A 25,611-nucleotide genomic window follows, 5' to 3' on the forward strand; every position below is an offset into this window, starting at 1 on the left:
CCATCCCATGATGATCACGATCTCTTGCAGGTGCCATCGACCTAATCATCCATGCTGGTATCTCCGTCTGCGTCCGTGAAGAGATCAGGGACGACGTCCTCAAGACGAGTGCTCCTCTTACCAGGCATCATGCACCTGGTACCGCAGTCGAAGAACAGAGGAAGTTTGTACCTCCATCTGATGCGGCTGTCTGTGTCCTCCTCCTCCTCCTCCTCCTCGGGTGTGAGGACAATCTCGAGGTGCATCACCACCTCGTTTCCTTCGCCGACCCATTGCACGAAACACTCAACCAAACCGCTCCTGGGCATGATGGGAAACTTCCGGAGGAAGTTGTAGGCCCTTGCCACAAAGATTTGCGGGAGTTTGCCGAAGCGTTTCACGTCCTGGCCATAGAACGGGTTCATGATCAGCCTGAACCGATCACCGGCCTGAACCCTGATTTTGCACTGCGGCCGGATCTCCTGCTTGCCCTCCACCCACTACGCGCTGTGTTAGTTTATCCCCAGGATGCATTTGAATTGAGAACTGGAAGCAATAACTCACGTAGTACCAGAACGGGGCCCCTCTATCGTCCCAGTCGTCAGCCTGTGCCTGCCTCATTTGCATGGCAATTCCTGCACCTTGACGCAGAAACTGAAGGACAGTTAGCGCCTTTGCCACCGAGTGGAGAATGCCAACGATATTACGCTGAGCACTACCAGTATTGGCGTGGTTAGCTAACTGAGTGCTAATTTCCATGGATTGAGAAAACTTACTCGTGGGAAACACCTTGCTTGGTGACCTTCAAGATTGGGCCCAAGCCTGCGGCCTTGACCATGGCCTCCACGGCCTCATTCAAGGCTTCGTTCAGGAGACTTCCGCCAGCAGCGACCACAAGAGGCTTGTTTTCGAATTTTCCGCTCTTATATGCTTGCTTCAAGTACTCGACCTTATTCTCAACGAGATCAAGAGCGGGCTTGTAAGCACCAGCCCAACACTCGTCGATAGCCTCCTCTGAAAGCCTGATGACGCCTGAATCATCATTGTCGTCACAGAAAAAAAACTTCTGCTCCCCAGTCGTCTTTCCAGGGCCCCAATAGGCGAAATACTTCTTGATCGTTTCGCGAATCTGCACCTTGGCCTCCGGCCGCAGAGGCGTCCTTGAGGTTTTCAGCCAGACTTCATCACAAGCTTTGACTAGCCTGTCAGCAAACTGCTCGCCGCCACTGCCGACTCCTAGTAATGAAAAGTAGGTTAGAAGGCTCCTTGGTCCCAGGTAAGTATGACAAGCGGGGTGAAAGATTCTAGCATACCGAACGCGTCTTCCATGGCATAGAAGTTGAGTGTATCGCCCCGCTTTGAGTTGATGTAATACAAGCAGCCATTCTACTCAGCAACAGGTTAGCGACAAGATGTTATGAATGGTTTTCATGGTTCCAGTGTCTCATAACTTACCATGCTATGGCCTCCAAAGTCAAGAACCAAACAAGGGCGATGTTCATGGGCTTGACTTTTTGCGATTGCGTCGTTCATGTACAGTTGGGTGTGAAGGAGGAAGTGGGCAAGACCCTCTGGTTCGTAAAAGAACATCATTCGATCGCGCGCATAATCCTGGCTCCAGTTGAGGGCTTCACCGAGAATCGCGGAGTACTGCGCTTCGAAGTCCAGATCCCACTGCGACGGGATGGTGATGCACGCCTTTCCAATCCTCCAAGGATGCCTTCCAGCCGCGATCGAGTCGTGCACTTTGAGGATGACGTACCGAAACATCTGCAAGAGGCCCAAGCGTAGCCTTGCCCGGAACTCTTTGGGCTTGCGTATGGCTTCGGCTTTGAGTTTGTCGATCAGGGGGTACTCTCCAGTCAGGGTGTCCGAGGCGCCGGCCAGGATGTAAAAGGCGTATTTCAGTGCCACCACTTCATGGCCGTCATGGTCAACTTTGCTGAGGTAGATCTCAGCTGGCCTGACGGGGCCAAACACGCGTCCGTTTGCCGGGAAGGTGAAACTATCATTTCCATAGACTGAGTTGTGGATCATCAGGAGTTTCTCAGGCGCGTTCGGGGGCATCAGGCAGGCGCGAATGCCGGAGCTTCCCAAGTCGATGCCCAAGAGGGCATCTTGACTGTGACGCGGCGAAGAGACAACGGTCAGGTCACTGCGTGCATGTATGGCACCTTGAATGATCATCATTTGCTTGCACGTTGTTAGGGAGAAACTTACATGACCGGAGCATTGTTCGTAGCAACTGTAGTGGATGGCTTACTTCTAGCCGCCTTTTCACCTTTGCCGTTGCTGGTTTGCGCCACAGCAGCGGTGGCAGCAGCGGCGGCAGCTTGTTGTCCTCTTGTCCTCCGCATATCTAGTGACTCCTGGCAGGGAGACGCCGGAACGGAACGGAATGAATGTCGCGAGAGAGAGTCCCGATGCAAGTGCCACAAGTAGAGGCAATCCTCGGAATGCGGGAGAGGTTGAGATTGGAGAGATCGAGGAGTTCAAAAAGTGAGAACGAGGGAAATGGAGGTGACGTCCACTCAAATAGAACTGAAGGAAGGTCAAAGCTTTGTGGGGCTTCAACAAATGAATGGTGAAGGGAACGTCCTAGGCGTCGAGGTGGCTTCACTGTGCTGTCGAGTTGAGACTGAATACTAGTATCAGATGCCGGACAGGTGCCAGTCAGTCATTAGCAGAGAGAAATTACCAGGTGAATTTCGTTGAAACCGGCCGGCAAAAATTGAATAGATTTGTGACATGAGATGACATAGAAACAGAGGAATGAGTGGGCCATGGAATATGGGGGTCGCAATGATGCCCAGAATAACTTTTGTGGCATAGACAACAAATGGGAACGATGGCGCCAGGACAGCATAGCACGAAGATATGACTGGCTTACTATGTAAGGTACCTCTAGATACATTGGTCATTGCCGTGAAGGACACGCGCTGCAAGAAAACGGAGGACAACAAGGACTGTACAACAAGCCGAGAGGTCCTTGTTGCGTAGACACGAAGAGGAAAGCGGTTGGTGGTGAATGGATATTTCCACCTTGACGCCCACTGCAGTGGATGGGTTGATTCACCTCCATGTCGTATCGGTATGGACACATAGGGACGGAATACATGGTCCTTTGGTATTCAAGTGTTCCCTGTAAGCACCGTGTGGATGACAAACAATACCAGGAACCGGTTCGGACAATAAGTCGGCAACATCTTGGGGTCCACAATGGTAGGAGGTGAAGGGCATCTCAATAGATTTCTCATCCCATTCGGCCTTAAAGTGACAATAGGAAACATCCTGGATTTCTGGAGGGTCAGTGCGTCCACACAACGATAAATTCCGCTCCCTTGAACCGGGGCTTTACCTCTCATTTTCCTTTCTGCTTCTAATTTCAGTCCTCCAAACTCTACTCTGCAGAAGGTACCTTTCCTCTCAACAACAAAAGCCTTAGCCTCCCAGCAATCGAAGCTGTCCTGCACTCAACTACCTTACACCACGACGTTCGTTCACTTCCACCAAGTATCCTCCACTTCATCAGACCTTGCGACAAGCTTGTTACACCAGTATATCCGACACCCATCTGAAGATGCAGTGGTTCACGAAGAGGCAGTGGGACAGGGTGGAAGACAAGAGCGATCTCACCCCCCAAGAATTTCACATATTTCATGCCACCAAGGAGAAGCTTGATGATCTGAAGGCGGTGTATCACAAGCTCGATAACAAGCTCGAAAAGTACATGATGCGGGCGCTTAGAAAGTTCGAAGCGACAAAGAAAGAGATCAGGCAGTGCAAGGCGGAGCAGGATGCCATTCTGGAGGAACTCAGCACAGTCCATAACATGGCTAACCGAGCGCAAGGGCTTTCCGTTCTTTTTGAATGGAAACCTTTTGGGATGTGCGATTCTCCCGACCACTGGACCGACGGTGAAACGGGATTGAGGTTGGAGGTCACGCCGGGACCCACGCATGAGTGGCATTCTGAGTGGAGGGAAAGACTGCTAGAAGCACGTACATCGTACGGCCCAGCTGGCCCTCCCCCTTACCCTCCCTTCAATCGTTCTCCGGCTTGGGAAAACAGACCAGTCACTCGAGATCATCCCCATCCCCTTTACTGGGAGCCAGACTCCGTGCAGAAGCTGGCATGGGAGGAAAGTCAGCAGAATCAAGAGCAGAATCAAGAGCAGGGTGATGAGCCAGATGATGAGGAAGGTACCGATCTGGAGTCAGAGCCAGAGGAGGCAGGTCCATCCTACATCCCCGAATCTCTTCGCCACCTTCCATACTTCGCCAACCTGCACCGTGCCGGCCACAGCAGCGCCCTCTCAACTTCCCCGCTAGCCGAGCAGTCGAACACTGGCACACAGCCGTCCAAGCGCGACAAAGGGAAAGGCAAAGCCGTTGATCCTCCTACCACCACTACCGAGTCCAGAACCGCCCCTGTCGCTGGTCCCTCGTCTGCCTCTGCTCCCACTTCCGCCTCCAACATTGACGGACCGTCCAACTCGACCACCAACGTTACAAATAGCGACAGGAGCGCCAATGCCGCCACCGCTATCGCCGGCCCATCCTCTGCCTCTATTCCTCCTTCCACCTCTGTCGATGCCGGACCGCCCAACGCTTCCGTCGATGCTACAAAGAACGGCAGGAGTGTCAACACCGCCGCCGCCGCCGCCGCCGCCGCCGCCGTTACGGTTGCCGGCCCCTCCTATACCTCTGCTCCCGCGCCCGTCGTGGCTCCCTATACTGTGTCTGCTTCCACCTCGAGCATCGCTGAACCGTCCATCGCCACTACCAGCGCCACCACGGAAACCACCAGGGACACCGAGCCGATTAACCCTTCCACCAACATCCCCACCAGCACTACCACCGGCGCTGTCATCAGCGCTGCCATCGACAACACCGCCACTACCGCGGTCACCAAAGAAGAGACCAACCAGGAGACTACGGCAAACGATGCCGATAAGAGCACCATCAACTTGCAGCCCAGAGCCCGCAAGATCAAGATCAAGACTCCTGCCAATAAGAAGGACATCAAAGGCAAGGGCAAAGCGGTCGACAAATCCAACAATACCAACAACAACACCCACAAAATCACCAAGCCCAGAATAATCAAGCGCTCGCAGGTCGTCAAGGAAAAATACTGGGTTTTCAAGCTTGATTCCTCCATGTTCATAAAAAGCGGTCGCATCAGGGCGGAGTTAACAAATCCCAAGGGCAACAACAAGAGCAAGGCCAAAGAAAAGGGGAAGGCGACGGTGTTTAGCAGTGCCAACGACAATGGCGGAGAAAACGGCGAAGGCAGCAGCAGCATGGCCAGTAGCAGCAAGACCGCCACGGCCATCAACAATGGCAATGACAACAATAGCGACGACAACTCCGAAGACGAGTTGGCCCTGGGCCAAGACAGCGATGATTGCGACAGCGGCAGCGAGACAGATGACAGCAAGGACAGTAATTTTACTCTCACGTCCAAATCCAAGAAGGGCAAAGTCACTACCGCCGCCGCCTCCACTACCGACCCTAGCACCACCATCACTACCGCATCCAGCTCCCACTCCAGCGCGAACAAGCGCAAACGCACCACTACCGACACAGGCGACGAAGAACAAAACGCCTATTACGTTCTCCGCTGTCCGCTCGACCAAAATTGCATGTCCCATTCCAACTCCACCCACAACGCCCCAGCAAGCATCAAAGGGGTCTTTTGCCGGCACCCCTTCAAGAAGCGCCGAGCAATGGACCACATCAAAACATGCGGATTACAAGGGGAACTTGTTAGTGAAGAACATATATGGAAGAATTGTTGTAAGAGGGGTGAGTCTATTCTTCTTTTGTTCCACCTTGAATGATTGCTAACAGCGAAATAGTGGTTCCGGACAGAAAGAACACACCTGTCAACGATGAATGGGCTGTGAAACACAACAGGACTTTGATCCGGAGCTTGGTTCACAAGGCCGGGGGTGGAAAAGAGGAGAAGGAGAAGATGGAGAAAGAGATGGAGGAGGAGCTTTGATCTTGCTTTCTCCTGTTCTCCTTCCCTCCTCGATCACCTTGGAGAGTGTGTTGTTTGTTTCAGCTCGTTGATTTTTGTCGGCCTTTGTTTGAGGGTTGAAGCTTTAGGTCTGAAAGCGAGCGAGGAGTTATGGCGTTATGAAGTCATGAAGTTATGGTTATGGTTGATGACAAGCAAGAAGCCGAAAACAAGGCGACTTGGTACGAGACAAATTGGCTCGGGCGGAAACAAGCCTTGAGAAACTGTCGTACGCACAGGCTAGGCGAAGACAAGCCTTGAGAAACTGTCGTACGCACAGGCTCGGCGAGAACAAGCCTTGAGAAACTGTCGTACGCACAGGCTCGGCGAGAACAAGCCTTGAGAAACTGTCGTACGCACAGGCTCGGCGAAGACAAGCCTTGAGAAACTGTCGTACGCACAGGCTCGGCGAAGACAAGCCTTGAGAAACTGTGTCGTACATATACGTGGATAAAGGATAGAGTGTGGAAATATCACGCACTGCTGGAAAGGCGTCAAAATATTTGAGTCGCGATATTAGAACAGTTAGCATCAATTACACAGAGTGTCCGAATACAAGGACATTGAACAAACGTTCGATAACGGTTACCATTTCACCATTGCTAGTGATGTTGATGACCATGGATGAGTCCCGAGCCGCTCACGGGGACTTCTTGTTCGATGCTCAACGGTCTGATTTCGACAGAGGGAAGCATGACATGGAAGATGTTCAGCGGCAGCTGAAGACACTGATGGCGTAAAGCTTTCTCCGTTCCAATTCCGTCGCCCGGTCTGTCAAGGCCTGTCATCAGCAACGGAACCAGTTGATGGACGAGGGGTTGAAAAAGAGCTACACTCCACGCACGCCCAAAAAAATCCCCAGATACGCCCTTCAAGTACACCCCCTTAAGACACTTAAGAAAAAAGATTCCGTACTTCCATTTGCATTGGCTTTTGTCTTCGATATACCCTTTTCCGTCTATTCTCGAAGCCGGTATGACGTTATTCTAACTCGTTTAGTCTGATTGAGGAAGCGTACTAGACGGTGTATTTCGTCTTCGATACTTACCATCCTTCTTTGAGTCGGACTACGAAATGCGACTAAGGAAGGGAAAAAAAGTAATAGGGGCTTAGAGTAGGGTTAAGAGAATTGCATTATGGGTTGCTTTGGAGGTAAAAGCGCGAGTGTGGTTCCTTTGCCTTCTGGCACCTCGGAAAATGGGTGTACCTGGGGGGTTTTTGGGCGTGTGTGGAGTGTAGCTCTTGGAAAAATGCTTCGTTTTTGGTCATTCAAATAACTACATTATCCAAATCTTCCAACTAAGACTATCAGATCCATCCAAATCACATCCTATCAAGCGAGGTATCGCCTCTTCCCCCCAGATTCCATATTCTACACACCATATCCTACAATATCCTACAACACTTTCCAGCAGAAACCCGATCGCGGCACGAATCACGCAAAGAAATCCGTCAACTCAACACCACTCCCAGCAAACAATTTTGCCACATCCTGTCCCTCCCTCGCCAACACCATGGCCTCGTTAAACCCCAGCTCAGAGCTAATACTCAATCCCATCTCCACGGCTTTCCAGCTCATTCCAACAGCTTTCCAGCCTATGGCGAGTCACGCGATCACATGCGTAACCAGTCCCTCCAACAGAGCACCGGCCACACCAGCGCCCACAACGATCCAGGTCCACTTATTGGACACCTGGCACTTGTCAGGCCAGAAGGCGTTCTCCTCGCGACGGTACTTGTCAAAGTCGATCTTCTTGTTCACGTTCTCGGTACTGTAGCGGCGAGCCTGGCAGTGCTCGTTCTCCTTGTCACCCGACACGTAGCGGAGGAAGATGTAGTTGGTCAGCGGGCCGAGGAGGTGGATGGGCAGGAGGGCGTTGTTGGCCCAGAGGAGGAGCGGGAAGGAGAGGTGGACTAGCATGTCGCCGAGGTAGCTGTGAAACGTTGTTAGCAAAAAAAGCTCCCGTTATTGTTACACACGAAAAAGGGGTACGGGTCGGGACTCACTTTGGATGTCTAACAATGCTCCAAACTCCCTCCCGGCACATACTCGAATGGCTCTCCTCGCCGCTCTTCTCCTTCTCCTTGAACTTCTCAAGCTGCCAATCCGCCAGCACCTCGAGCGCAAATCCCATACTAAACAATCCCACCGCTACCGCCTGTCCCACCGCCGCATACCCGCCCGACGGCGCCGCAAACGGCTGATCCGACCCAGACAAGTGCCGGAACGGCGCAGTAAACGGCAGCGTGATCAAGCTCTGGAACACCGCCTCGGGCAGATACGTAGTAAACAGCGCCTTATTCCACGACCATCCATGCTGCTTCTTGGTCGCCTCATACCGCGGATCATCGCTGCCTCTCTTAACAGACCGGTTCGCAATGCGCCAGAACAGCCGGCTGCCCCAGAGCGTAACGCCCGTGAGCAGCAGGCGCTCCTGGCGGTTGATGATGGCCCACGCGCATCTCAACGGGATGCCGTCGCAGATGACCCGCTTGCCGAGGGCGGACCACCACGCGTTGAGGACCTGGCCGGACGGCCACAGCCAGTCTTTGGTCTCGAGACGGTCGGTGAGGCGGCCGGCGCCGTAGGCGATCAAGGCGAGGCCGGAGTGCAGGGTTAAGGAGGGGAGGAGGGTGTCGCGGAAGATGCCGATGTCGAAGAGGGAGGAGTGGAAGAGCTTATTGCACACGCTCCGGGTTGGGGGGAGGCCGGTTGGACTGTCGGTCACCCAGGAGTGACCGCCCCATGGGTTAGTCGTTTCAGCGAGATGGACCATGACTGGTGATGATCATGACTTGTTGTCGTTTAGATAGAGTACATGTTTTAGGCGAGAGCGGGCGTTTGCAGATGTGCGTTGATATGTATGATATTGGATGCAGACTGATGATGCATCGATGATGTGATGCTTCTTGCATGAGCCCTGTAGCTTGCAGCGGTACGTACCCTATCCCCGCTGTAGCTCCTGTAGGCGAGCTTGACAGGGCTGCATACCCCACCAACCCCGCCATCGGATGCGGGGAACCGACCCGCGGTGCCTGCGTTTGACGTCTCTCAATTTTCTGACGTCTTCCAATTCCTTCAACGTCAACCCATCACCATCACCAACGCCAACACCGAACTTCATCCGCCCGACGACTTCATCCCCTGATACACCTGAACGGCTCCCTCTATGCTCTGGACCAGCCCGAAGAACAATGTCAGACCCATGACGATCCAAAGACTGTACCACTGAATGCCGTCCCGCCGATCATTCCACCACTGCGCAATCGTCGTCGGCCTCGCCTCGTCGAATTCCTCCTTGAGAATCAACAACCGATCGTGCCAGTAATGGTATTCCTCGAGCCGAGTCCTCCGATGCCTCGATCCGCAATTGAGCACCGCCATGTCGAGCTCGCTCCGCTCCCCTTGTTTACGGTACCACTTCCGCGAAGCCGCGTCGTTTTGGGGGAAGAGAAGCGCAAGTGTGTCGAGAGTTTCTGAGACGAAGTCCGGTGGGAAGATTGTGTTTCTGGGGAACGGACTGTCAGCAACATACGACGGTATCCTAGCAAGTGCTTGGACGAGTGAAGCTGAGCTGTGTTCGGTACTCCAGGAGGTGGTGCAGTAGGGAAGCGCGGTTTTGGTGGCTGTAAGAGTCGGGTGCCACTAAAACCGGGCTTCCTCTACTGCACTACTGGAATACCGTACACAGCCTAAATGTTACACATACCCGAGTTGATGGCTAAGGAACGTGGCATGGTGGAATATCATGACAGTCTTGTCGCTGTCCCGGAACAGAAGATGATCGGCCAAGTTGGTCGTCAGCTCGACCCGAAAACCAGCAATGAGGGCCAGATTTTGAGCTGTGAACAGTCGGCCAAACTTTCCCCGTTCCAGGTTCTGCGATGTTTGGGGTTCGAAGAGTTCGTGCACAAAATCGTCGACTGTGCCTTTGGTCCAGACAAGTGGCTGTCGACCGGAGAAGGTGTTCTTCAGTTCGCCCACTTCGATCATCAACATCAACCGTACGACCAGGTCGATGGATGCAGCTGCTTTCTCGAGTCTTTCTTCCTCCTGAATCCCCTCACTCTTCTCTTCCATCGAACTCAAAGCGTCCTCGAGCTTCTCCCTTGGTTCGTCGGCGGTGATTTTGTGGGCCAAGTCGAGCACATCTTGATGCGAACGAGTCCCCAGGCGCGGCGATGCTTGCAAAGCAATCCGGCATTGGTGCGTATAGAAGCCAAAGTAAGGAGTGTAGTCAGGTTGCGCTTTTCGGTTGGCTGGGCGGACGAGTTGGGGGCAGTTCCACAAGTGTTCAACGATTAACTCCTGGCTCGACTTCACACCCACTGGTTTGCATATTGAGCACGACAGCGGCATGGTAGTTGACTTTCGCGGCGCTGGTGGCTACGGGTTCGATTTCCAACCATAACGTCTTGTCACTGGATTTTAGGGTTCGGCACGGAAATTTGTATCGTCCACTCGGTCCATGTTTGTGCCGGGGGTGCAGGCCGCCGTGGTGCATCCAGCCCCTTGACCGAATTCAGCCACGGTTTCTGCCTTGCTTAAATATCGTCTCTTAGCTCCATTATGTGCTCTATCACATTGTCAAAGTTGGGAGTGACAAATGGTTGCCCGCCATGGCACTACACTGGTGAGCCTTGTATGTACTCGTCCGCTTCAGCTGTCAGCCCAAGGCAACAAACAATCAAGAGGCCTCTTCCCAGCCTGCATGAAGACGCGACTACTCCTGGATTGAGGCAACTAGCGTTGTTGCCTACCCAATAACACTTCCGATCCTCCGAACATCACCAGAACGGGTGGCTGTGCGCCGCAGGGGCATGCTAGACACTGCTCGTCATTTGAACAATTTGTCTTCACATGCTGCCCGAGCTTTTACATCCCTATTTTTCTCGTGATCCTCGAGTTCCTCAAGCCAATGCACAAGACCATTGTGTTACGCCCCTCTAGCTTCTGTCCTCACTGCCCGATTCTCTTCTCAAAACGTACCCATCTTTCCGTGAGGCTCACAAGCTTTGCCTTGTGACTCTGCGCCGTCAACAACCCGTCTTCTCCAAACTGCCGATTCCGCGGCCATGGAACAAACTCCTGGACGCATAGCCAGATCTCTTTCGGCGCTCACTGGCGGCTTCCCCAGACCAAAATGGCCAAATCCCGAAGCATCAGTCGGAACCTTTTGCGGGATGATGAAGAAGTACAAGTGCTGGGACGCTACTGGCAGAGTGCAGAAGCTGTTCGTCGAAATATCGCCCAAGATCAACGAGCTCCTGCGTACAACATGCCCTCCGGTGCCAAAGAACGGGGTTATCGGCTACGGCATATTCATGATCGGCACCACGCCCGAGACCTCCGTCCCGCACATCATGTTTGCTTGTACTCTACCCGGCCCAAGGAAGCAAGCGCTACAAGAGTTGAGGGAAAGCGACATCATCGACACCTACGCACCTGGGTTTCACACTGGTCACTGGCGAAATCCACCTCACATTGACAATCCCGAGTTCTTGGCAAAAGTCGATTGTGATGCCGACATTGATGGCGACAGTGACAGCGACAGTGAAGACGATTCGGTCGAATCCACCAAGGATCTATGGACAGCTGAAGTGACAGCTCTGGACGACGCCCATAGCTTTCCTGCATCTTGTCGGGTCCAGTTCCGTCGGCCACGCGATCCGTCTGCAGTGCCCCTTTCAGCTACCACCGGCGGAGTGATATACATTTCACAGAGACCGTTTCTGCTCACTGTGGCTCACGTTCTTCCTCCGCCGGAGGCTTCTGATGACCAGGCTGTCATGGATACTTTCCTCGACAATGTCGCCTACGCTGACAGCAGCACCGACGATAACACCAACAGCAACACTGACAGTGACCCCGACAGTGAACCTAACGGCAACACCGATGACAGCACGGACGGCAACGTCGAAGTTGACGCTGATAGTCGCACTGACGGTAGCGAAACTGATTTTGAGGACACTGAGCTCGCTGACATGTCAGACGACGAGTTCGAATTCGGAGGGTTTGAAAGCTCTTCAACGGACGCTACTGACGGCGGAATCACCACTTCTGGCAATAGCGATACCTCAGACTCCAGCGACAGTGAACGCAGTCAGTCTATCCATGGCGACGCCCAACCAACTCAATACCAGGCATCTGAGGTTATCCTCAATGCCGTGGACGGGCGTGTCCGGGAACTGAATGAGCAGAAGAACGCCCGAAGGGTACTGGATCGACTGCACCTCAGACCAACACATGGAGAGCCCATGTCTCTTTCTCTCAGTGTTGACGCCGGCAACGTCATGGGGTCACCGGACCTTGACTATATGCTGGTACCCGTGGAGCCATCGGTATCTGTCTCGAGGATCCTTGGGCTTCCAACAATCATGCGCAGGGACGCATCTCCAATGCCTCACGTCAACACCCATGTACAAACCAGCACATCTTCTGGAGGCTCTGTCAACGGAATTCTATGGGGTTGCTCATCCTTCATTTGCATCAAGGGTACCCGTTCGTTCCAGCGAGTCTGGCCCCTATCTCTCGGCTCACCTCTCCAACCCGGTGACTCAGGATCCTGTATATTTGATGCCACGACCAAGGCCTTCTACGGCCATATCGTTGCGGGCAGCACCACATCAAGGATTGCCTATGTTGTCTCCGCTCAGGAAGTCTTCAACGACATTGCGGAACAGCTCTCTCCATTAGTTCAACCCAGCTCGAACGAACAACACCTGTCTCAGGCGCCACAGGTCCAACTCTCGTTAGTCGATGGCGGCCCGGGAGAAGATAGCGGCTCTGTTGTCTTTGAGGTTCGTGCTAAGGCGGATAAATATGACGCGAATGACGACGACAGCAATGACGAGGGCTCAAAGCAAAGAAGGCTGCCATGGAAGACGCAGTGTATGGGGTTCTTGCGTCTGGTCAAGAACAATACGACCGGCGAGGTGCGCCTTCAGCTTCATGCTGAGCCTCGGGCTACTCTTGTACTTGATCAGCGTCTGGACTCTGATTATACTTACAGGGAGGAACCATGTGGCCCCAAATCCGTCATGATAACAGTCGCGACGGATGACGGCGAGGGCTTGGAGACTTGGAGGCTCATTACAAAGGGGTCTGCGCGGGCTTTGGCCGACGCGCTGGAAGAGCATAAGATGGCGAATGCAACCAAGGATGGATAACCCCGGGGAGGGAGGAAGGGAAAGTGGTTGGATGGTGATCAAATAGAGTAGGAATGGAATAGAATAGTCACGAGTACCCATCCATAGAGTTGCAATGTTCCGTCGAATTGTGGTTTCCTTTCTCTTCCATTGACGTACTGCTATCTCTCAACCTGATTCTTCAGGCTACATCACTCGTTCGATCGAGAAGCATGGCTAAACAACCGTCCAACCATCGCCGACCTCACCAACATCACCACCCTCAACACCTCCCGCGAGTCCCGTCCTCCACCGCCATCCATCCCACCCCCAAAAACCTACCGCCCCCTCACCGAATTCTGCCTCCGCCACAACCCCCTCTGCTGGCCCTGCTCCGACGCCCGAGACAAGCTCCCCGCTCTCGAGGTCTTTCTCAATCAGATCGTTGACCCACAAAACCCAGCTCACCAAGGGCCCCAAGGAATCTTGGATAAGAACGGCAAGGTTCCGGAAAGGCAGGTCTGGATGTCGAGTTGGCCGGTGATGGCTTGTGATGTGTGCTGTGGATGTTTGAAGCCGTGGAGGTAGGGGGATGTGACGAACCGTTACAAGCACAGGAGTATATCGCTGGGATAGGTAGAACAACGGTAGTAGTAGCCGAAAGGTACTGATTGATTGTAGAAGCTATTGCTTGCTGAAGAGCCGTAATATAAGAGGCCTGGGGAGGCCGTCTTATATACCGACCTTCAGAAGGGCGCCGCTGCGCCGCTATTACGGTTGCGGCTCTGCGGCGCTCCTGATTGGTCTATCTAGCTGCTTACATAAGTGATCCCTTATTGGATCGTAACAGGGGAGGGGTGTTGGTAGGCGCGTTGGTGGGTTTGGGTGAAGGTTGGGGGCCATGGGAGGGTGAGGGCACTGAGGCCCGGGTACGAGGGAGTGTAGAGTAGGTGTTCGGGTTGTTGAGTGTAGGGTGGAAAAAGCTGGAGAGGGGATGGGATAGATGGAGAGGAAGGGATGATGGAGGTGAGGTTTGAGTTGGCTGGGGAGAATTCCACCGATTTTGTGCTTTCCTGCGTAGTTGGTTAAGATGGTTTGATATATAGGATTACAAGGTACAAGATGATCTAATTGAAGCATTGTTTCACTTCAAAGTGCTCATCGATGTCTAACAAACCACAGTAAGGAGGTGATCCTTCTTCAGATATCAACCGAACAGATGGGAATATTCGATCCGAATATCAGGACGCAATTTGTCAATATCGCCGTGAGGTCGCCGAACAAGCAGCTTCCACCAAAATAGAGGAGGTGTGTTGAGCATTGGACGCGGATGACATTTTTCATGTGAAGCTCTGTCGACATCGACTTCTCTCGGCATGGGATCCATTGTATCATGGATCGGCTTGACGCGTCGTTGCTTCTGTGATGAGCAAGTTTGATGATGGTGGAAATGACGCGCAGGATCTGAAACGTGAAATGCCAATCATTGATCTCAATTGCGAATATGGAAACTGCGCTCCTCCACTCGAAGGTTGGCGGTTGTAAACGGAAAGAGAAGGTCTGTGGTGACGATCAAACAGGTAAGAGCATCCGGCGGGACGGGAAGGTCCGCCAACGTCGGTCCCGGGTTGTGCTGCAGGACTCAGAGTCAAGATTTTTACTTCGTTTGACTCGAGATTGCGGGGAACGGAAGAGGCGAGGAGACTCGGACGACTCGACGTCGGGAGGTTGAACATGAACAACAAGGTCACAAATCACAACAGAACACAATCTTAGGGTTGATACTCGTATGTAAATGGCTCCAATTCCACACATGAGAAGGGTAACTAATCCATCCGCTTGCTCAGCCCATCTACCAGGTGATGTCTATCATAACAAGATATCCAATACAAAGGAATTTTGGTATCCAACCGCTCTATCGTTCCGTCTCCGTTGACACGCCCGCGTCCCAGTCATTAAATCATGTCGACAAAACTCCACGCAACCAAACAATTACTCCTGCTTGAGCTGGCCGTCCGACTCCTCGGGCCAGACATCGTAGCCAAAGGTGTCCTTCATGTTGACGAAGCGGCAGTGGCGGCCCTTGGCGACCTCCTGGATGGCCTTAAAGTCCTCGTCGCGGAGGACAGGAATCTGGAAGTTGCTCTCGATACGCGAGGGGGTCGAGCTCTTGGGGAGCACAACGTAGCCTCTGCGAAGACCCCAGGCGAGGAGAATCTGGGCGAGGTTGTGCCCGCTGCGCTCGGCAACAGCCTTGAGAAGGGGATCATCACGGACACGCTCGCCCGTCGATGGGACCTGGTTCTGCGAGCCGAGGGGAGAGTAGGCAGTAGGGATGATCTGGTTCTTGAAGCAGAACTCGACGAGCTCGGTGTTGGGGAGGAAGGGGTGGATCTCAATCTGGTTGACGGTCGGCTTGATGCGAGCGAACTTGAGGAGCTTCTGCAGGCCGGGGATCGTCCAGTTTGAAACACCGATCGACCGCGTCTTGCCGGCATCCACGAGATCCTCCATGGCCCGCCATGTTGGCTCGGGGTTCTCGGTGAGCTCCTTCTTGACGATGTACTTGCCATCGGGGCCAATCTTGGGCATGTTGTTCTCGTCCTTCTCGACGGCAATGGGCCAGTGGACGAGGAAGAGGTCGACGTAGTCAACCTTGAGCTTGTCGAGAGAGTCCTGCAAGCTCCACTTGACATCCTCGGGCTCGTGCAGGTGGTTCCAGACCTTGGTGCAGATGAAGATGTCCTCGCGCTTGACGTCCTTGTTGTTCTCAAGGAACTCAGCAAGCGCCTGGCCGACCTCGTCCTCGTTCTGGTAGAACCACGCGCAGTCTAGGTGACGGTACCCAACCTCGAGGGCCTTCTTGACGGCGGCATAGGTCTCGCCCTTGGCACCCTCGTTGGCAAAGGTGCCGAATCCGACGGCGGGGATTCTCACTCCATTGTTGAGTGTGTAGGTGGTGTTGGCGGCGGTAAATCCGGGCATTTTGGAGGTGGTGATATTACGGATTGTCAGAGCAATCCTTGTTTTGTGATTGTGATGGAAAAGGGGTATTGAAGGAGTGCTTTGTCGTCGTCAAAACGAAGGTAAGACTGATAAGAAGTGTTTGCTGATCAAGATACAGAACCCACGGGAAGCACCAGTTAAATCCAATTCGGAGCTCTACAAGAAACCGGCGCTGCCAGGACCGAGATACGCAGATACGCACACATCTGCACGTATTTCCTGTTGAGATTCGGGGCGGTAAACAAAGGCAAGAGAGGTGGCAGCGGCCTGCCAAGGTATCCTTCCAGGGACCAGGGGGTGCGGATCCCTACTGTGTAGAGTGATGCATGCTGGGTCAGCGTTGGATCAGTGTTGGGTCAGTGGCAGCAGAGGCATTTTTAGGGGTCCACCGATGACGCACGGAGCCCCACGGAGCCCCACGTGCGGCGGGGGTGAGGTGGGCTTTCCGACGCCGACAAGGTCTCAGACGGGCATCCACAACGACAAAGACAACGAGACGCTCAGGACAGTTGCACCGACATGCCAGACGGAGGGACAGCCCAGCATCAAACGGATGACAGAGGAAACGCCAAGGCGATCATCTCGAGATCTTCATCCATGGCGAGTCATGTTTGGCTCTCTGATGTTTGATCCTCCATCTCTGGCGCATTTCTTCCCTGGAACATCACTGTCGGTCAGTTTCAGGCACCGGGCTGTCATTGGAGCCAGCATCGCTTTGGCCCTCTCTGGTGCCGTTTGGTGCCTTGGTTCGGACACGGACAACGGACAAACAGCGGCGGCGAACGGACACGTAAAGACAAGGTTTGGCAGCGATATATCCAAATTGGTGGTTAGCGGTCAAGACGGCGGGCAGCGCCAACGCCGGGTGCCGGGTGCCGGGTGGTCTTGTGCTGCTGCCACCTGTCTTACGGCGTTGCAGTGGTGCAGTTGTAGTCCGAAACGGTCCCACAAAATATGCCCACTCTTCGCCCTGCTAGGACGGCCAATCTCATCTCCGTTCTCCAGGACCCTCAACCTCTTGACAAATTCTGGAGCCTCTGACGACATCGACATGGACAAGCCCGCCGCCTACGCTGCTACCGTCCTAGCCGTGATCCGTTTACTAGGAAATGTGTCCGCTTCACGTTTGGACGCGGCGTATGGGAGATTGATTCAGGACAACGGTGAATGCACGGAGCATGCAAAAAGGGGCCACTTATCGTCCGATGGGCAATACTATAATCCCATCCGTGGGGGGCCCTGCGCTGGCGGCCACGGCACTGTGTGGGAACCGCCATCTCACCATCAGTTGCCCTATCTGTTGTCATCCTGGAGATCTTGCGGCGATACTCGGTCGGAGATCGACGTTTGGCACCAGACGGCACCCTCTGAATGGATTCCTTTGATAGCAGTAGATCAGGGGTTCGCGAATGCGACTCGCGTGGTTGGTCTGATGGAGAGGACATCCCAGGATCCCAGGGGTCCCAAGAGCACACCCGCCATGACAAGAGCCAAGACCATGATACTATCGCCTTGGACCCTACCGACGTCGACATATAAGAGACACAGATGCCCGCCGCTCAAGATGGTATTGTTCCGCCATCATCAGCAGTCAAATCCTCTTGTGTTTTTTTACTCACGAAACGTAGACCGTTTTCATCCTTGCGTCTCTTCATCCATACAGCACATCGAACAGTCTTGTATTTTCTTCTGATACCCATCCATCAAGATGTCCGGTCAGCAAAGCAATCTCGTTGTGGGTATTCCTAACCCAACCACCAAGACGACCCCCCACACTCCTCCAGAGTCACCAACTGAGACTCAAATCAAGGCCGTCGACGGTGTCGAGCAACAGAAGCAGCAGCAGCAGGAGCCCCAGGACAATGGACCACAACAACTAAACATCAAGAAGACTCGTGGCAACTCTACCCGTCCCGACTCTCTCACCATCCCTCTTTCTGCTACTCCCGGCAACCACAACACCATCGAGGTTCCGGCAACCAGGTCTCCCGATGCTCACGCCGACCTCTACATGCACAACCTTTCCGCTTCCCCATCCTTGAAGGAGCGCAGACTCTCCCGCAACTCGTTCGGCGCTTCTCTTCCCATCCCCCGTTCCAAGCGCCAGTCTCGTCTCAGCAGCGTCACCTTCCCCGGCGTCGCCGAGGCCCTTCAGGATGCCACCGGCACCCTTCCTCTCAAGCCTACCCGCGAGTTCTTGGCCGACCGTGTTCAAGACATCCACGCTGAGAAGGTCGAGAAGGTCAAGAACATGAGCTTTGTCTTCGATATCGATGGTGTCCTCGTCCACGGTGATCGTCTGATCCCTGAGGGCAAGAAGGTCTTGGACATGCTCAACGGCGATAACGAGCTTGGCATCAAGATCCCCCACATCTTCCTTACCAACGGCTCTGGTAAGCCCGAGCTTGCCCGTACCGAGCAGCTCTCCAAGATCCTCCAGAACCCCATCAGCACCGATCAGTTCATCCAGTCCCACACCCCCATGCGCGCCTTGGCCGAGTACTACAACACCGTCCTCGTTGTCGGTGGTGAGGGCTACAAGTGCCGCGAGGTTGCTGAGGAGTATGGCTTCAAGGACATTGTTGTTCCCAACGACATTGTTGCCTGGGACCCTTCGATCGCTCCCTACCGCGTCTTCACCGACGAGGAGCGCGCCACTTCCCGCCCCCGCGACTTCACCAAGTGCAACATCGAGGCCATCATGGTCTTCTCCGACTCCCGCGATTACGCTACCGACATGCAGATCATTGTCGATCTTCTCCGATCCGAGAATGGCCGCCTCGGAACTGTTGCCAAGGACCCTGTTTCGCAGCGCATCCCCATCTACTTCTCCCAGGGTGATTTGCTCTGCCCTACCGAGCACCCCACTCCTCGCATGAGCCAGGGTGCCTTCCGTATCGGTCTCGAGGCCATGTACAAGGCTCTCACCGGCGTCGACCTCGAGCGTGTCGTCTACGGCAAGCCCGAGATGGCCACCTACAAGTACGCCGACGAGGTCATTGCTTCCTGGATGGAGCAGATCCACGGCGAGGAGAAGATCCCCCAGAACATCTACATGGTCGGTGACAACCCGGCTTCCGACATCGTCGGCGGTAACCTCTACGGCTGGAACACGTGCCTTGTCCGCACCGGTGTGTTCCAGGGCGGCGAGAACGACGAGGAGAACCCGGCCAACTTTGGCGTCTTCGCCAACGTCTGGGAGGCCGTCACTACTGCCTGCCGCAAGGAGCTTGGTGATGACTTTAACTTCAAGTGGGATGACCGTGTCAACCCTCTCAACATGAACGCCTCTGCCGTCGAGTAAACGGATTGTGATGGATTTTCAGTGTGTGGTTGTTTACAGCATGATCATTGGTATTTAGGGCATTGATTGGCTTGGCTATATATACCTTCGCTTTGGCAGCGACAGCGGAATCTCGGAATTGGGAGATATCATACCATTTGGCGTTTAAAGGGTTTCATTTCTTGTTTGGGACTACGATACCGCGAGGGTTGATGAGCCCTTGCAGAGCGAGGATGAGGAGGAGGATGGGATGTGGTAGCAGTAGATGAAGATGTTTCATTTTTTCTTCTTCTTTCTCATCATGCATTTTCTATTTTCTCTTCCACCATTTACATGTTGTTAGATCTATCACTAGAGCTCAGCATTTTTAGATCTCATTGTTCTCTAGGATACACAAAACATGACTATTCACAAATACCTTCCATTGTTCCCATATCTTCCACTGGTTTGAAACCCCCCATATGATGGATTGATATCGAAATAACAAACTGGGCCTACGTCTGTACTTGGAGAATCTTACGTCGTCCATTATCACCAACAGGGGTCACCCCTTTCCGTCAGCTTGTAACCGTTGTTCACAAGAGCCGTGCGTGCGGTTTTCTTGGCGGACGCCACCTTGCCAAGCGAGCCGGAGTGGGCTCCGTGGAGGTGCCAAGGCGCTGTTTCAAGATGGAGGAGCGTGCCAAGGATTGATGCCAAGACCATTGACGAAGAGATAAGCCCGTGAATGTCGAGGATGGGGAATTGGTTTTGCCGTGGATGTTGGAAGCGTCACTGATTCGCGACTTTAGGAATTCAGTTCATGCATGCTTGGGAACATTGAATTCTGATCGTCAGGTAACAACCCGGGAACGATTTTGCAACAAATGTTTTCACTACATTCACGCGAAACTAAGGTATGATCATCTCTCTCAACCTTTCTTGAGAGGAACTGAAAGACAAGTATCCCCATGCAAATCAGAGGGCCAACCTCATCCCCTGTGTCGCGGCGCCGGTGCCGAAATCCGCTGAATGTGGCCCCGGCGCTTTCCGAGTGATAACCGTCATGCTTGGATGTACCATTGCAATTCATTGGAGCGGAAGCATTTTCGAAGATTTTGAGTTTTTCGAAAACCCATCTTTTCATGACTTTTTGCTTGGCTTCCTTGGCTACCGTAGCTACCGGCGTTGTAACACTCGGAATTTCATATCCCCGTTCGATTTGACAGAGTTTGCACAATGCGGCTCATTAATTTGCTTGTTCGTGCTTGTTCTTTCTTGTCTTGCTTTTGTCTAGGATCTTGTCATATCATGTCAGCATGTCTATCATATCGGCACTTCGTAGTGGTGGTTGGCTCGGGAGTTCGAGTAGTGTACGCAGTACTTTCCCTCCAAAGGAAATGATTTGCCACCACCACCACCATCGTCAAGTTTTGAACCTTGTTTATCCGAACCGAACATACGAAACGTGGACACAGTTTGTGAAAACTCGTTCATGGAAAATTCGCCATGGTATCATATGAAAATCGGCGCTTAAGTCATAGAAGATATCGCCTGCGTGTGAGGCGAAAAGACAGCAAGACAAGTGATAGAAAAGAGCACAGAGATCTCGATATCACAGATAACATCGAGATAAGAGTCGATGAACGGACCGACTCTTTGACGTCGTCCAAGCACACCGCACCGTGGCATTCATTCAATCTGACGGAAGCACTGACCAAGTCGACTCGACGGTTAATCCAACTGCGAGTTCAGTTGGTGAAACGGGGAGAAAACGACGGACCGTTTTTACCATGATTTTTTGAGTTTTGACAACTTTGTCTCCGAAACCGAGGGCGAGCAATGGGTTCGTCCGGACTCTGAGCATACTGTGCTTAACAATTTTCTGATCTTCCTTCTGTCTCGTCTCGGGTTCGTTTTACCTTTTTGTTTTTTTCCCCATTTTCCAATGGATAACCACGTCTCCAATCTCCCTGAACCCTTTGCTTCGAGTTTCACGATGCCGTCGACCTACCTTCTTCGGGCACGGTGAGGACCCTTTGTTGAGGACAGCAACACCCCCACTGCACCCTTAACAAGGGCCCCATAAGGATAAACCCACACTGATATCATTTTGCATAATCACAAAACAAACCCGCAGCAAGGGTGGGTTCTATCCGCAAAGCGTAAGCGGAGCGGTGGTTGTGGGACTTTGCGGGACTTGGGCAGGGGTCGGGGGTGTGAAAACAGTGGAAAGGGACTCGTTGGCGTCGTGGGAGGCCGTCCGCCGCGCACGACGGAGGGCAAGTTCGTGATCATGGTCTTGGCGATATCCAATGGATGGATGCTGATGGATCAAAAAGCAAGAAGGGAAACAGGGAAAATGGCGCGAAGGAAGGGTTTTTTGGGGTGCCGTGTCAAAAGTGCACTGCAGTGAAAGCAAGGCAAAGCAAAGAACCCTTTGTGCATTGCATTGGTGTTTCGACTTCTGTTAGATGCAATGTCCGCCGCGTGGCGTCCAACTTGCGGGAACAACAACTCGTCAAAAGGGATGATGGGAAAGGCATCAAAAGACCATTGTGTTGTCTGATGGTGAATGCCCGTTGTCTCGTTGTCAAGCTGTCAAGCTGCTAACAACGGCAGTGTGAGTTGTGTCCTTGTCCAATTCGACGTGCCTCCATCTTGAACTATTCCTTATGAGGTTAATCTGCCCTTTGACACCGATGATGTTGTTGCTGACATGAGAATCATGAACATTGATGCCGTTGCTGTTGCCGGCCGGCAAATCCTCAGCACTGCTCAGCTGCCAAAGTCGCACTCGGATCCGTTTTCCCACGCAGAGGTCCGCCCTTTGCTCCCGTAGTCTCCCGTAGCGCCCGAGAGCCAAGACGCCGGGTGGAAATAGCGGTAAATAACAGCACTCCGCCAATGACAAGTCCGACACCACTCCGTCTTCCGTCGAGGGGAGGAGGCCGAGGAGGGGCCGTCGTGTCCGGGAACCCGGCACCGCGTGGAAAGGGGTGTCCTCTTGTTCGCTTAACCCGGCGGTCGCCGTTCCGTACCGGGTTCGGTTCACGGTTTCGGGCCTTCTCCGACGCGAGCAAACCATCGCTTGGAAGATGCCCCTGGCTGGTGACCAATCAGATTTTCTGGATCTGCTAACCGAGGCCATGTTTCTTAGCGGTCCCTTTTCCCATTTGTTCGAAATCGGTTTGGGCCAAGATTTTGCCAAGATTTGCATTCTTGGGCCTTGATTTGGTCAAGTCCCGCTGTCGTCCATCAATGCAACAAAGTCGCAGATATCAGAAGATCTTCATCCTTTATGCCCTGGCAATCACCGCCGTGAAAATGCCTATCATCACCTCCCTCACGCAAGACAAGAGACAAACACGGTTGGGAAATGCAACTGCAACCCAATAGGGATTTTGCGGCGTCTTTCATTCACATGTTGATCGATGTCCCTGCAAAAAAGAATTCAAGGAACGGAACAACGCCCAACCGCCTCAGCGTCGCATCATCCCACGCAAACCCACCACCACTTCCAAAGTTCCAATCCAAAAAGAACGATCTTCATCCCTTGGAATCCACACATCTTTCGATTTCTGCGCCCGGCAAGGCAGATCTTAGCCTCCTTTTGGCTTTTCAATGCAAGATCCCTCTGGTTTTTCTGGGCTGGTAGCCTAATGCCCAGCCGGTTATGCCCGCCAGATTGCCCGCTACTTGCAACTTTCTTATCGGAGAAATGTCAAAAGAAGAAGGGATGTGATGTTGCGCTAGAATCTTCTCAGGAAGATTCGCAGGTCCCTGAGATTTCCCTGGAACTTGTGTTGCCTTGGGAATCCCTTCACTGACGACTGTTTCATATCTTGTGCTGTTAGAACGGCTGCGCACTGTGTTGTTTGTTGTAGTTGTAGGGGTCCAAGAGATGGACGGTGATACTTGGGGGTTAGCGATGGCTTGGGTAGACCCTTTTGCCAACCCCCTCTCATAAAAGAGGGGGAAAAAAAATTGTAGGACAAACTTTTAATTTGGGACAAGACCCGCCTGGTACCATACAGAATCGGCTATTAGCGCCGTATAAAACTACTCATTTGCATCGTATATTCCGGGACTATTTCGCAACGAAATTTTATACTGACTCGCTATTTCTAACCATTTAACGCTATAAAAAAATAAGCGGTCTATATATCCATAGATTAATATAGAGGTTAACGTACGTATAATAAATTTTGATAAATATTTCGATAAAATAGGGGAAGTGCCCGCTAAGTATAGAAGCGCCCGTATATATTTCGATGGCCGCGAACGTCTTAAATGCTTCAAATCATCATATAAACCGCTGACTATTAAAAAAATCGCCACTATCACTAGAGAATCGCGTACTTCTATATCTCGCTATATTAAATCGCTAATCGATTTTTAATAAATTAAATTATTTCGTCGCGCCCTAAAGGGAAGCCCCGTATATTGACCGCTGCTAAGGAGGATACTATTGTATTATATATAATATTTTACTTTTAAGAAAGGTTTTCCACCTTATACTAAATAGTAATTACGGCTATAAATCGACTACGTTCGTTACGCAAGGTTCTAAAGACTTATAATGTAACGTAGTTAATTAGCTTCCTTAAAGACTATCCTAAATTAAAAACCATAATTTACTAGGCTATTAATATTAAAAGGAAATTCTAGGAGTTGAAAAAGGATTCTATTAACGAGTAATTTAATAATTACGAAGCTATACTCAAGAAGTATAACGTTAATAATAATAATATTTAGAACTATGATAAAATAAATATAAAATTCGGTTATATAGCGGGCGGGCGCGTAAGGGTTATTATATTAAGAGAATTAGCGAAGTAAAAGGTAAGTTAGTACAATTAAAAATATCACTCTATTAATTGAATTATATAAGGTTAAATATTTACCGTTTTTCTTTATTTATTTCTAATTAGAAATTAATAATATTACCAATCGAAAGTCGGCGACTTTAATAATTAGAATAAACACAATTAATAAAACTATCCCTATTTATATAATTTTTAAAATGGATCCTACAAAGGACTTTATTACTAACGACTTCGACGACTCTATTAGGTTTACTAAATTACTAACCGGTTTTTTAAACGCCGACTTTATATTCGATTAATTAAAGTACATCAATTAGTATTCCTTCTATTCGTCCCCTACTTTTACGAAATTGAAGAAAGAATATAATTATAAATTAGGCGATAAAGGGTTCTCCTTTCGGGATTAGTTTAGGTATAATTAATATAGGGTCGACTATATTAATAGGAAATTTAAAGACCTTATTAACGGTATTAGTTTAAAAAGGTTATATAAACCTATTTACCGTCTCTTAATTATTAATGAATTTAATAATTACTATAGTATAAAAGTTAAAGAGTATATTAATACTTTCGATATTATTCTAATAACTGTACTTCCTTATTTAATATATATAATACAACCCTTTAACGTCGGGGTATTCTCGTCCCTCAAATTTCATTATTAAAAAGTATTAAAACAATTCATTTAGCGGAGCGAATTTAACTTCATTTACACTACCTTCGTTTATAAACTCAAAGTTAATTATCGTCCCTATTACCTCTATTTCGTTTCCGACTGACCTTATTAGCGAATCTTTAATTCTAATATAACTACGTATAATATTTTCAACGGGTTTTCTAATACTAGGACGTAGCCAATCAATAAAATAAAAATCTTACTTCAAATCCAAATAAAGCAACCTAAGAAATCCAACCCCGCCTTACCTTCGTTACTCTCTAAGAAGGACCGCTTTCGAAAGGCCACAAAAGTTATTACCCATATTAAAGATAAATATTATCATACATTTAATTCCCCTACGTATATCTGTTATTACGTCGTAGAAGTCGTTATTTACGAAGCACCGTTAATATATAATACTATATAAGAGTATAACTGTTAAGATAGGGAGAAGGCAGCTAATTTCGACCGTAAAATAAAGCGGCGGGTATATAAAGTTCTATAAAAGGGCGAGGCATTAAATCTCGTTAAGAGAGAATTTAATTAAAGAATTATAGAGAAGTAATATAAGAAGTAGATAATTAAAGAAAAAAATAATTAATAGCCATTAGGTCATACAATAAGAAGACTTAAAAGAAGCTATATAATAAATACGTTAAGGATTTAATTAACAGTAAGGGGAAGGTTATATAGAAGGTTTACCTTAATAATTAGCAGAAAGAGTA

At 51.1% G+C, this 25,611-nt stretch overlaps 7 protein-coding genes across 7 annotated transcripts; 3 read left to right on the top strand and 4 right to left on the bottom strand.

Annotated features, from left to right (window-relative positions):
• Nucleotides 1–41: 41 nt before the first annotated feature.
• Nucleotides 42–2,336, bottom strand: B0H65DRAFT_579791 (uncharacterized protein; the record flags this gene model as incomplete). Its single annotated transcript, XM_062830780.1, has 6 exons — nt 42–479; nt 544–694; nt 756–1,215; nt 1,293–1,365; nt 1,435–2,134; nt 2,200–2,336. 6 exons carry the CDS (start codon nt 2,334–2,336, stop codon nt 42–44), a joined length of 1,959 nt encoding a protein of 652 aa, XP_062678271.1.
• Nucleotides 2,337–3,865: 1,529 nt separating this feature from the next.
• Nucleotides 3,866–6,236, top strand: B0H65DRAFT_530551 (uncharacterized protein; the record flags this gene model as incomplete). The annotated part of the gene is made up of 3 exons (XM_062828934.1): nt 3,866–4,467; nt 4,831–5,786; nt 5,840–6,236. The coding sequence occupies 3 exons, from the start codon at nt 3,866–3,868 to the stop codon at nt 5,983–5,985; spliced, it is 1,704 nt and encodes a 567-aa protein (XP_062678272.1). The 3' UTR covers nt 5,986–6,236.
• A 1,373-nt stretch (nt 6,237–7,609) lies between these two features.
• B0H65DRAFT_432331 (uncharacterized protein) lies at nt 7,610–8,780 on the bottom strand (the record flags this gene model as incomplete). Its single annotated transcript, XM_062824996.1, has 2 exons — nt 7,610–7,937; nt 8,011–8,780. The coding sequence occupies 2 exons, from the start codon at nt 8,778–8,780 to the stop codon at nt 7,610–7,612; spliced, it is 1,098 nt and encodes a 365-aa protein (XP_062678273.1).
• Nucleotides 8,781–9,124: 344 nt separating this feature from the next.
• On the bottom strand, nt 9,125–9,997 carry B0H65DRAFT_432406 (uncharacterized protein; the record flags this gene model as incomplete). The annotated part of the gene is made up of 2 exons (XM_062825004.1): nt 9,125–9,512; nt 9,714–9,997. 2 exons carry the CDS (start codon nt 9,995–9,997, stop codon nt 9,125–9,127), a joined length of 672 nt encoding a protein of 223 aa, XP_062678274.1.
• A 2,681-nt stretch (nt 9,998–12,678) lies between these two features.
• On the top strand, nt 12,679–13,167 carry B0H65DRAFT_395927 (uncharacterized protein; the record flags this gene model as incomplete). The annotated part of the gene is made up of 1 exon (XM_062823768.1): nt 12,679–13,167. A coding segment is annotated over one exon (489 nt), but the record flags the coding sequence as incomplete, so codon positions are not given.
• A 1,740-nt stretch (nt 13,168–14,907) lies between these two features.
• Nucleotides 14,908–16,455, bottom strand: B0H65DRAFT_284167 (NADP-dependent oxidoreductase domain-containing protein). The gene has a single exon (XM_062822919.1). It carries the CDS (start codon nt 16,114–16,116, stop codon nt 15,124–15,126), a length of 993 nt encoding a protein of 330 aa, XP_062678276.1. The 5' UTR covers nt 16,117–16,455; the 3' UTR covers nt 14,908–15,123.
• A 1,306-nt stretch (nt 16,456–17,761) lies between these two features.
• Nucleotides 17,762–19,597, top strand: B0H65DRAFT_284170 (HAD-like domain-containing protein). The gene has a single exon (XM_062822920.1). The coding sequence runs from the start codon at nt 17,846–17,848 to the stop codon at nt 19,439–19,441; it is 1,596 nt and encodes a 531-aa protein (XP_062678277.1). The 5' UTR covers nt 17,762–17,845; the 3' UTR covers nt 19,442–19,597.
• The last annotated feature ends 6,014 nt before the right edge of the window (nt 19,598–25,611 follow it).

The sequence above is a fragment of the Neurospora tetraspora genome, assembly GCF_033439725.1.
Source record: "Neurospora tetraspora strain CBS 560.94 chromosome Unknown B0H65scaffold_7, whole genome shotgun sequence".
Lineage (NCBI taxonomy): Eukaryota > Fungi > Ascomycota > Sordariomycetes > Sordariales > Sordariaceae > Neurospora > Neurospora tetraspora.

Coding starts and splice junctions, on each gene's coding strand:
- B0H65DRAFT_284167 (XM_062822919.1), bottom strand. CDS start 16,116: ATGCCCGGATTTACCGCCGCCAACACCACCTACACACTCAACAATGGA.
- B0H65DRAFT_284170 (XM_062822920.1), top strand. CDS start 17,846: ATGTCCGGTCAGCAAAGCAATCTCGTTGTGGGTATTCCTAACCCAACC.